General features: G+C 42.9%; 1 protein-coding gene across 1 annotated transcript in view; it reads right to left on the bottom strand.

Annotated features, from left to right (window-relative positions):
- LOC127009848 (uncharacterized) overlaps positions 1–17,760 on the bottom strand; it is a 98,751-nt gene that overhangs the window by 80,433 nt on the left and 558 nt on the right. Inside the window, exon 1 of the mRNA XM_050883216.1 lies at positions 16,867–17,760. This exon is cut by the window's right edge and continues 558 nt beyond it. Coding sequence (XP_050739173.1) covers positions 16,867–17,760 — 894 coding nt within the window. The remainder of the gene's footprint in view (positions 1–16,866) is intronic.

Raw genomic sequence — 17,760 nt, 5'->3', positions numbered from 1 at the left:
CACACACACCACGCACTTCCTTCCTCGTCGACAGCTGATACACGCACAGAGCTGTTTAATATGTCCCGTCACGCCACAGTCTGCCTCAGTACAACCAAAGCTTATGATCAACAACGCACTGACCTGTTACTGTTTTATATAACACGCTATAGCAATACACACCAAAACAAAAGACAAAACGAAAAAGAGGAATAAGAGGAATGGAAACAAGAGGAAAGAAGAACACCTCCCCCATACACATACAAAAAGGAGAAATAAGAGGCGAAGGAAATAAAAATGGTTAGCGATGGTCGATAGAGAATGAAAGAAGAGAAGGAATTGGAAAGAAACGAAAGAAACTAATAAGAGGAGTGGAGAGTAAGAGGAAGGAAGAATTGCACGCACTCAGAATAAAGAGGAAACAAAAAGAAATAAAAGTGAAAAAATGGAAGTAGATATGAGGATGAAATGAATATAAAAAAGGGAGAGAAAACAGAGATAAAAGTGGAAAGAAGAGGAAAGAAGAGTTTCTACAGACACATAATAAAGAGGAAACAAAGATAAATAATGCTAAAAAAGAAAAAAAAAGAAATGAGAGAATTAAATAAATAAAAAATAGTAAAGAAACGCAAGAAAAGAGTAAAAAAAAGTGGATAAGAGGAAAGAAAAAACAAAGTGGAAAAAAATACAGCAAAAAACAAGAGGAAATAAAGAGGAAAGTGAAAGAAACAGGATTTGACAAGAATGGAAGATAGAAGGAAACGAAAATAAGGAATAATAAAGAAACAGAAGGAAAAGAGGAAGAGGAGAGGAAAGAAAGAGGAAAGAAAATCACACAGCAAAAAAACAAGAGGAAATCAAGAGGAAAGTTAAAGAATTCGCCTTGCTAAGAATGGAAGATTGAAGGAAAAGAAAACAGGAATAATAGAGAAACGGAAGGAAAAGGGGAGAGGAGAGGAAAGAAAGAGGGAAGAGGAATGGAGACGAAAAGAAAGGAGAATCACACGAAAAAAAAGAGAAAATGAAGAGGAATGAATAAAAGAAGAGTAAATATGATAAAAAATGAGGTAAAAGAAAGAATGAAAAACAAGAATATGGATATTATAATAATATTAAATGGGAGGACAGAGTCAGCAGTAACAACACATTAATACCTGACTTCAGGAAGGCGGACTACGAGGGGTTAAGAAAGCAGCTTCAGAGACTTAGGGGAGTGAGATCAGAAGTAGGTCAGGACCCATAGCAGGGAGGGGCGGTAATCTCTGGTGAGGTCACTAGTCAGGTCAGTAGCTTGGAGGGTGAGTACAATAGTCTGGTCAGGGAGATTAAATTAGGACAGAAACAGTTTATACCTCACAGGGAAGTCAGGTCATCAGGTAATTACCTGTGACGGATGACAGACAGGCTAAAAACTGAAATAGGAAGGAAAAGAGGACTATATGTTAGAATCAAAAGGGGGGAAACTCACCTAAGGGATAGTTACAACGATTTAGCTAGAACAGCAAAGAAAAATACACGTATGGCAAAACGTAATTATGAGATTAGAATTGCCAGGGAAGCAAAGACCAATCTAAAGGGCTTCTTTCAGCTTTACAAGACCAAGGTTAGGGATAAGATAGGGCCGCTTAAGTCAGGAGAATCACTGATTGATAGTGATGAGGAAATGAGCGAGGCGTTAAATAGATATTTCTTAACTGTATTTACCAAAGAAAGATTAGATGATATACCTCAGGGAGAACAGATCTACAGGGGAGAAGAGGTAGAAGGATTAACCGACATCAACATAAGTAGGGAGCTCGTGATTAGACAGATAGATAGACTTAAAGTCACTAAGGCGCCAGGGCCAGATGAACTTTTCCCCAGGGTAATAAAGGAATGTGAAACTGAAATAAGTGGGCAGTTAACAGAAGTATTTAGGAAGTCACTAGACACAGGGGTGGTGCCTGTTTCATGGAGGCAGGCACACGTTATTCCAATATTTAAGAAGGGAGACAAATCTTCTATGGAGAACTATAGGCCAATTAGTTTGACGTCAGTTATAGGTAAAATGATTGAGTCAATAATAACTGATAGTATTAGGGACCATATAGACAGACATAATTTAATTCACGACTCACAGCATGGGTTTACTAAAGGAAAGTCGTGCCTCACTAATCTTATATCCTTTTACAATAGAGTATACGAGGCAGCTGACAATGATGAGAGCTATGATGTAGTTTATCTTGATTTTAGTAAGGCCTTCGATAAGGTACCTCACCAGAGACTGTTAAATAAAGTCAGGGCTCATGGGATAAGAGGGAAGGTATTTGATTGGATTAAGGCGTGGATTAGCGACAGGAAACAGAGGGTTACCATTAACGGTAAAAAATCCGAATGGGGTAATGTTACCAGTGGGGTTCCTCAAGGTTCAGTTTAAGGCCCGCTTCTATTTATTATCTACGTCAATGACATAGACGATGTGATAACTAGTGACATAGGTAAATTTGCAGATGACACCAAAAGTAGGACGCACTATTAGGACAGGGGAGGTTGCTAGAGCACTGCAGGAGGATCTCGACAAACTGTCAGCTTGGTCAGAGAAATGGCAGATGAATTTTAACATCACCAAGTGTAGCGTACTTAGTGTAGGAACACGCAACCCATTACACGGGTATAGTTTAGACTCCACAGCGATAGGCAGGTCTCAGTGTGAAAGGGATTTGGGAGTGTTAGTGAGCTCTGACCTAAAACTAAGGAAGCAATGTATTAGTGCGAGGAATAGGGCTAACAGGGTATTAGGCTTTATTAACAGGACGGTAACCAACAGGAGTGCAGAGGTCATCCTCAGACTCTATTTAGCGTTAGTTAGGCCACACTTAGATTATGCTGTCCAGTTTTGGTGCCCACACTACAGAATGGACATTAACTTGCTAGAATCAGTTCAGAGGAGGATGACCAAGATGATTCAGGGGCTGAGGAACCTCCCATATCAAAATAGGCTGAAACATCTAAACTTACATTCACTAGAGAGACGAAGACTGCGGGGAGATCTGATAGAAGTATTCAAATGGGTCAAGGGTTACAACAAAGGCGATATAAGTAAAGTACTGAGAATTAGCCAGCAGGATAGAACTCGCAGTAATGGATTTAAATTAGAAAAGTATAGATTTAGGAGAGATATATGCAAGCATTGGTTTACATAGTACATAATAGGGTGGTGGGGGAATGGAATAGACTCAGCAATCACATAGTGCAGGGACGATAGCTTGTTTTAAGAGTAGACTGGATAGCTACATGGACGAGGACGACAGGTGGCAGTGAGGTGTGGGTGCAGTAAGGAGACAGGGTACTGGATGCGTGCCTAGTACCGCCGGTATAACGAGGATCAAGCCTCTACCTGTAACCCCTGTAACTACACCTCACCCATCATGAGTAGTGGGGGGGATTCTGGAGCTGCCCTGTGTAGGCCACCCGGCCTCTTGCAGTTTCCCTGTGTTCTTATGTTCTTATGGAAATGAATAAGAGGAAGGAGGAGTGAAAAGAAAGAGGAAAAGTCACACACACACACACACACACACACACACACACACACACACACACACACACACTGTTACGGCCGGGCTTTTCCCGCCCTTCATTTTTTTTTATTCTCTCTACCGACAGGTTGGCGTCACCCACTTGGCCTACCGTGACCCTTTGTTCTGTGGTATTTCCACCCACGCCGACCCAGCATGAACTGGATATTTCCGGTTTTGGGGAGCGGCATAGTGACCACCAGGGGTCTGGAATATTCCACCCGCCGCTTCCTTGTTTCTGGCCCATAGCAACCACCCGCGCGGCGACCAGGCTAGGTCGTTGTTATCGCGGGGTGGTCTTCCTTTTCTATTTCCTGCCAGTCATATAATATCATGATATTATGTGTATATTCTTCTATGTTTAAGAAGGGATTTATTTCTGGTTCTTAAACCAGCGACGCCTGGCAGCCTACTCTCGGGGCGGCGAGGGCGGCGGACATGCCCATTTAAGCGCTGACCCGGGTCAGAAGCGTGTCTTTCCGGTATCGTCGACAGCCGAGCGAGGTAGGCCCGGTCCTTCCTCCTCTCCACGTCTTTTGTGCCTTCAGCAAGTCGTTTCACGCCGTCGGCGTGCGTATATTTTATTTACCTCTCTTATGGACGGAGGAAGGGCCGTTACTGTTTTAAGGTAAGGGTTTTGGTGTGTGTTTTCGTGTGCCGGTTTACTGTTTCCGTGTTTATCACGCTTTAGCCCGTGGTACGTGCTGCCTCCCTCGTTCAAGTGTTTTCCATTAGTGTTTTGTGCCTTTTTGTGATTTGTTTCATGTTTTAATGGAGTGGTGTAACTAAGGCAATCTTGGGTTCTTAATTTTCTTTTGTAATTAATGTAAAGATTAACTTTTTGTAAGTATATATTATCTTTAGTTCATTTTGGCGTTTTCCGTTACCATTTCCTTTGTTTTAAATTATTCATTTTCCTTTTATTTGTTGTTCGGTTAAGGGAAAAGAACCTGGTGTTTTGAGGCCTAACCAACCCAGTTTTTGTTTTGACTTTGTGTTTTTTGTACTTTTCCCGAGATCCATGACCACACCAGTGTTACGACACTGGTGACGTAACAGCACACACACACACACACACACACACACACACACACACACACACACACACACACACACACACACACCAAAATCAAGAGTAAGGGAAGAGTATTGACCCCCTCTTGCCTACCTCTTGACCACTTCACCTCAAGGCCACTAAGAGGAAATCAAGAGGAATCCAAGAGGAATCCAATAGGACAAACATCCACTTCAGCCACCAACAAGAGGAAGGAAATCAAGAGAGCATCCTAAAATCCGCCGCCACCTTCACTGTCACTATTAAGAGGCGGAGTAAACATGGAAACATGGAATGATAGGCAACAGAAAGCCTATTGGCTCATTACGAGGCTGCTTGCTGTTGAGCGGTGATCTGCCCGACAGTCGCTGAGTGCCTGCAGAGCAGTTCAAGGGATTACGGTGCGTATTTTCAGTTTACGCCTGTTGTCACGAAGTGACGGTCGATGCGATTTTTGAAGGAGTTGATGGTTTCCGCACTTACTACTTCAGCAGGGAGGTCGTTCCAGTGGCGTATGACTCGGTTAGAGAAGAAACTACTGCCAATGTCTGTGTTACATCGCTTCGCGTGAATGGGCAGGCCGTTGTTTCTAGTTCTTGAGTTGGTCTGTAGCTCAAAGAGCTTGGAGTGGTCGACGTTACTGAAGTTCTTTAGGTACTTGAAGACCTGAATCATATCACCCCGCAGGCGTCTCTTTTCCAGGAAGAAGAGGTTAAGTCGCCTGAGTCGTTCTTCATACGGCAGGGCTCTCAAGGGTGGAATCATCTTTGTAGCGCATCGCTGGATTCTTTCTAATAATTCAATGTCTTTTCTGTAATTAGGGGACCAGAATTGTACCACATACTCGAGGTGAGGTCTGAACATTGAGTTATATAAGAATAACATTACTTCCGGCGTCTTGCCTTCTTGATATAAACCCGAGCATAATGTTGGCTTTGTTATATGCTTTTTTACAGTGCTTTGCGTGTTTTAGGTCACTGCTGATAGTGACTCCAAGATCCGATTCCTCCTGCACGACCTGCAGAAGATTTCCACGCATGTTGTATGTATGGTTACTGTTTCTGGAAGCAAAGTGCATGATTTTGCATTTGTCAACGTTGAACGACATTTGCCACTTTTCGGACCACTGGATGATCTGGTCAAGTTCCTTTTGGATGACTTCACAGTCGGCAGTCGTGAGGGCCCTTCCGCCCACTTTAGTGTCGTCGGCAAACTTTGATAGGGAGGATTTCAATCCCGCTTCCAAGTCATTGATGTATATGACAAAGAGAATGGGTCCCAGCACCGACCCCTGGGGCACCCCACTAGTGACTGGCACTGCCCTGCCCGTTGAGTTTTATTTTCTCTCTCTCTCTCCCTTTCAATATGCGCGTGGCTTCGTGGATACACAAGAATTATAATTAATGCCAAACTTACGCTCAAGAATATTATCAAACTTTTGAATGAAGAGGTTAAGTCCGGGAACTTTTCTATCGCTAAACAGTATTTCTCTCTCTTTTCATTTCCACGCAAGTTTCACAAAGTAGGAGAAGTATTAAGCGGAGTATTAAGCAGAGGAGCTTTAGAGTTTTCGTTATACTTGAATATAAAAAAGAAAACTGTTTAGCTACTTAAGAAAACGACACATGCAGTTTTTTTTGTGTGTGAGTGTGTGTGCGTGTGTGCGCGTGTGTGTGCGTGTGTGCAGATTAAAGAGAATCAATAAAAACAATCAAGATATTCAGGTGTAACAGGAAAAATGAAAGATGAAAAGAGTTAATATAGAAATGGAATATATATTATAGAAAGCTGATGTAAAAATGTAAGACAGATCAGAGTTTACTTTAAAATGAAAGGTATATTAGAGTTCACGTCAAAGTGGAACATATATTAGAGAGAGTTAATGAAAAATGGAAGATATATTAGAGAGCGAATGAATGTTAAAATGGAAGATATATTAGATTGTTGATTCAATGAAAGATGTAAAGTTTTTGTAAGTTTATATATGTGTGTTGATTTATAGACGTACAGGTTGGGAAAGGTGATTACTTCCCAACAAACAACACAGTCAATAAATCAATAAGGACAAACAATACAATCAACACACAGTCGATAAAAACACTCCGCAGCTTTTCCCGGAACGAATCCTTATCATTTTATCTATTTCTTATCTTCCCCTTTATCGTGAGCACGGCAAAGATGGTGATACAAGGAAACACGAAAATAACGATAATAATAAGAATAAAAGTAAATAAATAAACAAAATTGAACACATGGCAAAGTCTAACTATTTTTATCTTGTTCTTGTGATCCTCTTTACCGTGGGAGCACCAAAAGCAAGACGAAGACAGTGATGAAAGGAAACGGGCGAATGAGAGTTGTAAAAATAGATCAGTAAATAAAACACAATACTGACACCCGAAGGAAAAGAACAAAACTTAAAGGCGAGCAACAAATTCGGTAATAAGTAAATAAATATATAAATAAAAAGTAAAAATGATGAGTTAAGAAATTTTCCGAAAGCAAGTAAAGTAAGCAAATGGGTAACTAAACAATAATAAACAAGACGCATAGCACTCGGAGAGTGCACACCTCCGCCAAAGATTGTCCTGAAAATCAGCATGGGCAACAACTGTGATCCTATGCATCATATGGAAGCATTTGTTTCGAAATGTGATGAAACTCTATTTTTTTGGAAACTTTGACCTGGGGGATCTTTTCGAGGTCAAGGTCATGCAAGGTGCATCATATGGAAGCATTTGTTTCGAAATCTGATGAAATTCTATTATTTTAGAAAATTTGACCTGGGGCAACTTTTCGAGGTCAAGGTTAAAGGTCCAGGTCAAGATCATGCGAGGTGCGTCTTTCCAGGAACTAAAATATGAACCAAGTATGAAGTCTCTACGATGACGAGGACCGAAATTATGGCCAATCTGACGTTTTGTGCGACCTTGACCTTTGACCTTTGACATAAAAAATTTAATGCCTTTATTCTGGATGGACACGAAGCTTCCCTGAAAAAACTGGTTGAGATATCCGCAGAATTGTGCACAGGAGACTATTAACGAAAAAACAAATAAATAAATAAACATACTGACCGGACCGAAAATATACCCTCCTCCAACTTCGTTGGCGGAGGTAAAAAAAAAAATAATAATAATGATAATAATGAATAAATAATAAGCAAGTAAAAACAGCAGGTAGAAAATAAATCATAACAAGATAAAGAAAGTAAAGTAAGTAAATAACAAATAAAATAAAAAAATAAAAAAACACGAAGCAAAAGAAGCGTAAGATCAAGCAATAGTTTCTGTCTGGCTCAGCGTCCTTCAGCTTCCTCGCCTTATCGTCCAAAGCTTCTCGGAACAACACGAAGGAGGGAAAGGAAAAAGTTTCCCCGAAAGAAAGAGGGAAAAGAAAGAACAGAGGAAGTGAAGTAAGGCATCGAGAGGCCTTCCATGAATCAGTTTGACCATGTGACTCCTTTTTTGCCATTGAGAATAATGGGAAAGAAAAATGAAAAAGATGCTCCTTATAAGAATGTGTCTGTCTGTCTGGTATACTGATATTCTCTCTCTCTCTCTCTCTCTCTCTCTCTCTCTCTCTCTCTCTCTCTCTCTCTCTCTCCCCTGATCGCCCAAAGCCTCGGCGAATAACACGAAAAGAAGAAAAGAAGATGGAAAGAACAAAAAATAATAACCGTTACCCCAAAACAAGAGAGAAAAGAACGAATAGACGATGAAGGAAAAAAAAACAAGCGTGTCTTAAGAATCTGTCTGGCTCAACGACTCCTCTTTTTGGTCTTTGAAAATAGCACTGAAAGGGAAGATGGGAACAGCAAAATAATAAAATTGTTTACTGATTATCTTTCTCTCTCTTCGCCTTATCTTCCAAAGCCTCTGAGCATAACACGAAAAGAAGAAAGGATGACGGGAACAGCGAAGTAATAATCGTCGCCTCCAAAAGAAACAGAACAGACGAAGTGAAGGAAAGCATCGAGAAACCTTCAACGAGTCTCCCTGGCTTTGCGACTTACTCTTTCTTCGCCTCCCAGAATGACACGAAAAGGAAGATAAAAACAGCAAAACAATAACAACTCCACCGCAAACAAGAAAGGAAAGGAGAGAGTGAAGGACGCAAATCAAACACCGTATAGGAATTGATTCGGCTGAGTGACTCTTATCGGCCCATTGCTACAGAAAGAAAGGCCGAGGACGGTAAAATAAAACATGATGCCCCAAAATCAAAACAGAGAACGAAAAGGAAAGTGAAATAGAGAAACCAATTGTCTATTACGAATCAGTCTGGCTTTGCGGTTCTGATCCCCTTTGTCTATTACGCCCATTGCTACAGAGAGGCAGGCTGGGTATAGGGAGATGAAAATAAAAACAGACCCACAAAGGAAGAGGAATAAAGAAAGGTTGAATGAAGATGAGGAGGAAGGAGAGAAAGAAGGGAGAAAGAAAGAGGATAAAGAGGGATAGATGAGGAGGATAAATGAAAGGGAGGAAAGGGAGAAGGGTACTGTAGATCGAGGAATAGAAGAAAGATGTTAAATGAAGGAAAGAAGAGAGAAAAAAAAGGAAAAAAAAGAAGAGGCATCGGAGTTCAAGGTCACGAGGGAATTTTCACATCACATGGAAGGGAAGTATCGTAGAGCATTCAAACGCTTTTAAGAATCAGTCTGACCCATTGCTTTCCCTCTTTGCCGTTGAGAATAACAGGAAAGGACATGATGTGGACACTAAAATAAAAAAAGCACCCCAAAAAACTGAAGGAAAAGAATGGAAGGGAAGAGAAGCGGAGAAACGAATTGCCCACCATGAATCAGTCTGGCTTTGTGGTTCTCCTCTTTGTGTTATCGTCCGCTGCTACAGAAAGACAAGCTGGGGACAGGTAAATAATTAATGGTAATAGGGGACTTTGAGGGCTGTTTCCTTATATAGAGGGTGGCAACGGTCTTGTCGGTTCCTCTGACTAGGGTAAGTTACATCGCTAGGGACAGAATAGCTAATAATGATAATACTATAGCTATTAATATTGATAATAGGATAGCTAATAATAATGGTAATAGGGGACTTTGAAAGCTGTTTCCATTTCAACAGAAGACCTTCTCAACAGAAATTATACGACTCCAGACTGGAGGCTGCAGAACGCTTAACCTCAGACCTTGCTATCCTTTCCGATTAGGGTATAAGGAACATTGTGTCCTTCAATACCTCAAAAACCCGATTTCTCCACCTATCAACTCGACACAATCTTCCAAACACCTATCCCCTATTTTTCGATAACATTCAGCTGTCACCTTCAACACTAAATATCCTCGGTCTATCCTTGGCTCAAAATCTCAACTGGAAGCTTCACATCTACTCTCACAAAATCAGCTTCCTCGAGGTTGGGCATTCTGTACCGTCTCCGCCAGTTCTTCTCCCTCGCACAGATGCTTTCCATTTATAGGGGCCTTGTCCGCCCTCGTATGAAGTATGCATCTCACGTGTGGGGGGGCTCCACTCACACAGCTCTCCTCGACAGAGTGGAGTCTAAGGCTCTTCGTTTCATCAGCTCGCCTCCTCTTACTGATAGTCCTCTACCTCTTAAATTCCGTCGCGATGTTGCCTCTCTTTCTATCTTCTATCTATATTTTCACGCTGACTGCTCTTCTGAACTTGCTAACTGCATGCCTCCCCCCCTCCCGCGGCCCCGCTGCACACGACTGTCCACTCTAGCTCAATGAAATCAGCCCTGTTATGTATAAAGAATAAATGCGAGGTCTGCTAAATAAATGTGAATAATGAACAACTGTAATGAATATAGGTGAAAAGTCTGAATTTCTGACATCTGCTAAATAACTAAACTTTGATATTTGTCACCCTGATTTCACCTACCCGTAGGAGAGATAAGGCTATCAGCAGATTTGAACGGTGATTATCCTACAAAATATTCGGCTCAGCTGATGGAATGTTGACACTTCCCGAAGCTCCGGAATACCAACACTGCCGAGTCAGGCGCCATCGTCTTGTCATGATCGTCACCACGCTGGTAGTCGCCGATACCACGAAAACAACGACTGTGAACACGACTGTGAAAGCGGCCCTAAGTTACATCGCAAGGGACAGAATAGCTAATAATAATGATAATACAATAGCTAATAATAATGATAACAGGATAGCTAAAGATAATGACTATAGGGAACTTTGAGAGCTGTTTCCATGTATGGAGGGCAGCACTGGTATTGTCGATTCCTCTGTCAGGGGTTACATCGCTCGGGAGAATGGCTAATAGGTACACAAGCGGCGCCCTCGGCATACGTGATGGGAAAATTCCCTAGTGCCTCTGCTTTTTCCTATTTTTTTTCTCTCCTTTCCTTCATCTGACATCTTTCTTCTATTCCTCGATCTACAGTACCCTTCTTCCTTTCCTCCCTTTCATTTGTCCTCCTCATGAAGAAAGTAGGAAAGGTAGATAGACGGTTATCTTTTTTCTCTCTCCTTTCCTTCATTTAACATCTTTCTTCTCTTCATCATCATATTCAGCATCCAGAGAGCTTTAGACTGAAACACAGGATAGAGAAAGTAAGAAACAGACCAAGTAATAGAGTAATAGATGACGATAGAGAACATAGATAGAGCAATAGAGTACACAAGGGCAGCATCCAAAGACCTTTAGACTGATATGTAGGTTAGAGGAAGTAAAAGCGGGCAGAGCCGAAAGTAAATAAAAAAAAGTTAGAAAGAAATACTCTCTCTCTCTCTCTCTCTCTCTCTCTCTCTCTCCCCACCCACACACACAAACAAACGAAAGACACGGATGAAGAAATCGAGAAAAAGGTGGAATACTAGAGACGAAAAAGTATATATTATTAACATCGAACATGTCATAATAAAGAGTAAGAGAGGTCAGGATTATTTTATAGGAGCAGTGCTTTGTGGACATTTATTGTTTTATTTGTTATTGCCGTAGAGCTGCTTCCTCTGATGAAGAACAAAAAAAAAAAAATCCATGATTTTTTATTTTTTACGTCGCGGCCTATAGCGCCAGTAGGCTTCTTCCAGGTGGGGCCTAATGGTCGGCCCAAGGCTTCTTCCCGAAGGGGCCTGATGGTCGGCCTAAGGCTTCTTCCCGGTGGGGCCTGATGGTCGGCCCAAGGCTTCTTCTCGGTGGGACCTGATGGTCGGCGCAGCCCGTTCTGGCACAGGAGAGTGTTTTATAGTGGCGCCATCTTGCATTGGCTCATGCTGCTCTCCCGGAGTTCATCTTTAATCCTAGAATCTAGAGTCCAGGTTGATAGGTAGTCTTCTGGACAGCATGTGGGTAGTTTTAAGCCACTCGGCGGCGGCTGAAAAATCCCACCTTGGTGGCACCGGGCGGGGATTTAACTCGCGTCCTCCTTAACGCGGTGCTGTTACTCTGTCGACTCAGCCACCGCCTCCCCAGAAATAGACTAACTAACAATCTATCTAATCAACTAACTATTAATCTATCACACTTGCTATCTATCGAACACTCTAACTAATTAACTACCAAACTACGCCACACACAGTAAAAGAAAACTAGTAAACCCAGACATAAAGCCATCATATAATTAACAGCAAATAAATAAGATAAACCCATAAACATTGCCCTCATAAACCCCACTACACACACACACACCTATATAATTACTTCACTAATATATAATGGACGCTAATGAGAGCCAACAAAACGGTCCGTCGGTCATTACACATTTCATGAAGCAACATCATCATCATCTATTTTGGGGTCTGTTTTTGTGAGCTTTTTTTTTTTTTGTCCAGTTAGGGAGGTAAAAAAAAAAAAAAAAAGCGGGCATTAAACTATATTTCAATTAATGGCGCGAGTCAGGGAATTTAGTTGAGTGTTGGTGCGTGTAGATTACTGTTGTTGTTGTTGTTGTTGTTGTTGTTGTTGTTGTTGTTGTTGTTGTTGTTGTTATGAAAATTTTGAAACGCCATCCACTCAATACTCATGGCTATTTGATGTAAGACAACTCTCTCTCTCTCTCTCTCAACATGTCTATTTCCTCCTCTCACTTCTACACTCAAAACACTCCATTTTTTACTCCCATTTAGAAGCATCAGAAAATTCATCCTCATTCGCTGGTAAACAATTAAAAAAAAAACATTTATATTTTATAACATGTATATTTCCTTTAAATCATGTACATTTTTTTTTTCATGTTTCATAATCAATACAAACTTTATTATTTTTTTTTCACCATTACAAACGCCCACCACGAGGCAAACACACACAGCCCCTCTCACTATGCGGACACGGTGAAGGAGGGAGCTCAAGGACGAACAAAAATAAAGAAACCGCTAATAAAACAAGGCTAGTAATAACAGTAAAGAAAAACACACACAAAAAAAAACTCGTAATAGGGGGAAGCAATATAACAGAGGAACCCAAATCATGAAATAGGAAAAAAAATCCCTCTTTGAAACACTTTGCTGAAAATTCCATAATAATGAACAAATGGATGAATATTGACACATTCACGAAGGGAGAAATTCGCCCAAAATAAAACAATAAGGGAAACCACGAGACGAACACTTATAATAAATGACTGACTAAATGAATCAATAGAAATAAACCACGAGACAAACACTGCTAATAAATGAATGACTAAATGAATCAATAGAAATAAACCAGGCGACGAACAATTGTAATAAATGAATGACTAAATGAATCAATAGAAATAAACCACGAGACAAACACTGCTAATAAATGAATGACTAAATGAATCAATAGAAATAAACCACGAGACGAACACATGTAATAAATGAATGACTAAATGAATCAATAAAAATAAACCACGAGACAAACACTGCTAATAAATGAATGACTAAATGAATCAATAAAAATAAACCACGAGACAAACACTGCTAATAAATGAATGACTAAATGAATCAATAAAAGAAAAGTAATAATAAAATACACAACGAATGGATAAAATAAGAGGACACAAGAAATAATCGTAACCGTTCAAATGTAAAACTAAAAAAATAACTGAATGAATGAAAGAATAAGTAAATAATACCCTAAGAATTAACAGGAGACATAAAAATAAATATAACCGTTCAATGTAAAACTATAAGTGAACGAAGGAAAGAATAAGTAGATAAATAAATGACAGACACACATGTAATAGATAAAACCAATAAAATAAATACAATAGAAAATAAACATGTCAAAATAAATGGATAAATAAATACATGAATAACTAAAATACTCAAAATACAATAAACATGAATAAGTAGATGAATATGAGCGCCAAATATAATGAAACAAATACAGTAGAATACAAAATAAATATGGAATGGTTAAAATAAATGAATAAATGAATAAAAAAATAAATAAGTAACAATAAAATAAAATAACATCTGTTCCAAACACATTCCTGCACAAACACACGCGAACAAACAAACGCGAACAAACAACCACACACACACACACACACACACACACACACACACACACACACACACACACACACACACACACACACACACACACACACACACACACACACACACACACACACACACACACACACACACACACACACACACACACACACACACACACACACACACACACACACACACACACACACACACACACACACACACACACACACACACACACACACACACACACACACACACACACACACACACACACACACACACACACACACACACACACACACACACACACACACACACACACACACACACACACACACACACACACACACACACACACACACACACACACACACACACACACACACACACACACACACACACACACACACACACACACACACACACACACACACACACACACACACACACACACACACACACACACACACACACACACACACACACACACACACACACACACACACACACACACACACACACACACACACACACACACACACACACACACACACACACACACACACACACACACACACACACACACACACACACACACACACACACACACACACACACACACACACACACACACACACACACACACACACACACACACACACACACACACACACACACACACACACACACACACACACACACACACACAGCAATGCATTAAAAAATACTTCGGCGATAAATTGGCGCGAAAACGTTAAACATAAACACTTTCCATTAAACGTTTCCGGACTCAAACGTTTGAAAGAAAGGCAGAGGAAATGAGAGAAGCGGAGGGAAGAGGTGAGGTGAGGAGGGATAAGTGGAGGAGAGGAGAGAAATGGAGAGAATGAGGAGGTGGAGGAGGAGGGTGAGAAGTAGGGGTAGAGATTGAGGAGGGAATTGAAAGAGAGAAAGGGGATGGAAAGAAGGTGGGAGAGAAAAAAGAAGAGGAAGAGGAGGAGAGAAGAAGAAAGAGAAGAGAGAACGAAGAGCACAGGAGAAGAAAGGCGAGGAGATAGAAAAGAGAGGAGAGGAAACGTATTTAAAGAAGAGGAAAATATAAGAGAAAATGAAAGGAGATTATTCACGAAAGGGTAGCCTACTAATTTCGAAATGCTGACCGCTTATTTCTGGACAAAATATTATGCTGTTTATTGTGGAGATAGTATTTTTCTCCGGAAATCACTATATGATTGACTTTTCAGTACTTGCTGTGCACCCGCCGCCCGCCGCCGCAGCCGCATAATAGCTCGCAGAGAGGTTCATTTTGCTTACTGTTTCTATATTTCACTCATCGCTCACGAAGATGACAAGTGAACAAACTAGAACATAACCGGACAAATGCATGTTTTTCCTGCTGTGTTTTCCCTCACTGTACATGTGGATTGAACAGCAGAGCGACATATTTCTGCGAGGAGGTATTTCTCGCAACACCGGAGGGACAGCCGCCGCATATCCTGTCCCGCGTGTCAAATTTCCGTCGGCCCACACTGAGTGCCGAATGAATTTAAACTACCCAAACCTGACTTTACGCAACCTACCTACCGGGGACCCCCCCCCCGGGGACCCCCCCCCTTCCATTTGCGACGGAAAAACAATACGGCAGTGTGTTGTATGGACACAAAATACTTCATATTATGGAATAATACTGATGGAGCTTCTCCCCCCTTGGCCCCCCCTAGACCCCTTTCTATTTTCTGGAGGTCACTTGTTACTGCACTGCATTCAGGGACCAAAAAGGAATCCATGTTGTAGGTATTACCTTCGCCAGAGGAGGCTACCCAGTACCCACTCGTAGATATTATCCAAATGAAGGAAAGTGAAAACGAAACGAAACGAAATACGAAAAAAGAAAAGAAAAAGTGAAAAAATGAAATACCAAGAAAAGCAAAGAATAGGAGAGGAGAGGAAAACAAAAAGGAAAAGGTGAAATAGATCAAATAACAGGAAAGGAGAGGAGTGAAAGACAGAACAGGAAAACAAAATAAAGAAAATGAAGAAAAGAGAGAGAGAGAGACAGAGAGAGAGAGAGAGAGAGAGAGAGAGAGAGAGAGAGAGAGAGAGAGAGAGAGAGAGAGAGAGAGAGAGAGAGAGAGACTTTCTCCCCAGCACAGCAGAGCACAGGAAACAACACAGTGAGCCTTGTGTGTTGCGTACACGACACGGCGCATCACGACACAGGAACGTCGCCTTGAACTCACACAGTGTGAAGACAAACAACAGGAACCACGGAAACAACGGGAACAAGCAAACAGCAGGGCGGTGGTGCAGGGGCTGACCGCAGCAGGTGACCAGGTGGTGGTGGTGGTGGTGGTGGTGGCCATTACCCTCACAACACCACGCCACAGTCCGCCACAGTCACCTTCGTAATGTTCATGCGTTTGGCTGCCTCGGCCACCACGTGCAGCCCGTCCACCACCTCACCGAAGACAAAACCCCCACCACCATCCTTACGGTCTTGGGTTAAGATGCCAAAGTGACCACATTCTCCCCGGGTAGCCTCACTCCACCTCAGGCCAAACACAGCCCCCGCACGGCCTGATATCGAGTACTCACCCTTATCAAGGCCAGGCAGCAGGACGGATGCCCCTTTACCATCGTTACTCTCGAAGTCCCCGCCCCCTACATACTCTCCCGCCTCCGCCTTTTTCCCTACCCCGTACAACCTGGTTTTAACGTAGGAGGGGCCGCGCTGCCCCGTGCACAACAGTAAGAACTGTCTGCCCCGCGGGGTGTCGGAGCTCAGACGGATTTTGACCCGCCGCGGCGCGATGTCCGGCCAGGACAGGTCAAGGAACACCGTGCAGGGGGGGGAGGGCGGCACAACCTCGCTCACCTGCAGGGTTGCCGCGCCCAGTGGCGGGGGATGGTCCTTCAGGGCGTGGAGGCACAGCTGGCCGGCTTCAAGGCTTATTCTTGCGTGTCGGCGCTGACCTTCCACCTGGTGGACAGCAAACACCCAGCCAGCCTCCAGCAGGCGCCTGGCGGGCTGCGTCAGGCTGCGTAGGTCCTCGGCCGTCAAGCTCCCTGTACAGATGAGGTGCAGTCTGCCCATAACGGTGGAGTCTGAGTCTGACTGGGGCCTGGGCTCCTCTATAGTAAGTGTTTCCAGAGCGGCCAGGACAGCCTGGACAGCCTCCAGGGCTGCACTAGATGCTGCGTTCACCTTCCTGGCGGTGGTGACGGTGCTGGCATCAGGAACACCTTCTCGGCACTCCTTCACCGTCTGCTCTGCCTCGCTAGTGACACGAAACACTTCAGTCACCGCCGCGCCTGCTTCTTGCTCTGTTGTAAGGGTGCGCAACGTCTCCAGCACGGCCTGCAGCCCCTGCTCCCCCTTCTTCAGCTCCTCCTCCTTGGCCGCCGCACGGGACTCTTCCTGCTGCAGGAGCTCCCTGACGTTCCTGCTCTGGTCCACCAGTCCCAGGAGCCTGTCCTCCAGTTGCTGCTGCCGCTCGCCCCAGCCTGCCAGGGTCGTCTGGTCCTGGTTCAGCTGCGCCTGTGCGTCCCGGCAGGCGGTGATGGCGGCCACAACTGTGGCCTCCTGTTCCTGCAGGAAGGAACGCATTTTCTGAGAGAGACCCGCCGCCTCCTTCTTGCCAGCTGCTGCTGCTGCTGCTCTTTCCCCTTCCCCGGCACTGGGTGGCGGCGAGGCTGCTGCTGCTGCTGCTGCCACCTCAGCGTCTTTCATCATCCTTATGAGGGCCTCAACAGCATAGCAGACAAGGAA

Source organism: Eriocheir sinensis, chromosome 42, assembly GCF_024679095.1.
Source record: "Eriocheir sinensis breed Jianghai 21 chromosome 42, ASM2467909v1, whole genome shotgun sequence".
Classification (NCBI taxonomy): domain Eukaryota; kingdom Metazoa; phylum Arthropoda; class Malacostraca; order Decapoda; family Varunidae; genus Eriocheir; species Eriocheir sinensis.
The sequence above is the reverse complement of the archived record's forward strand: the minus strand, read 5'-3'. Positions and strand labels throughout refer to the sequence as shown.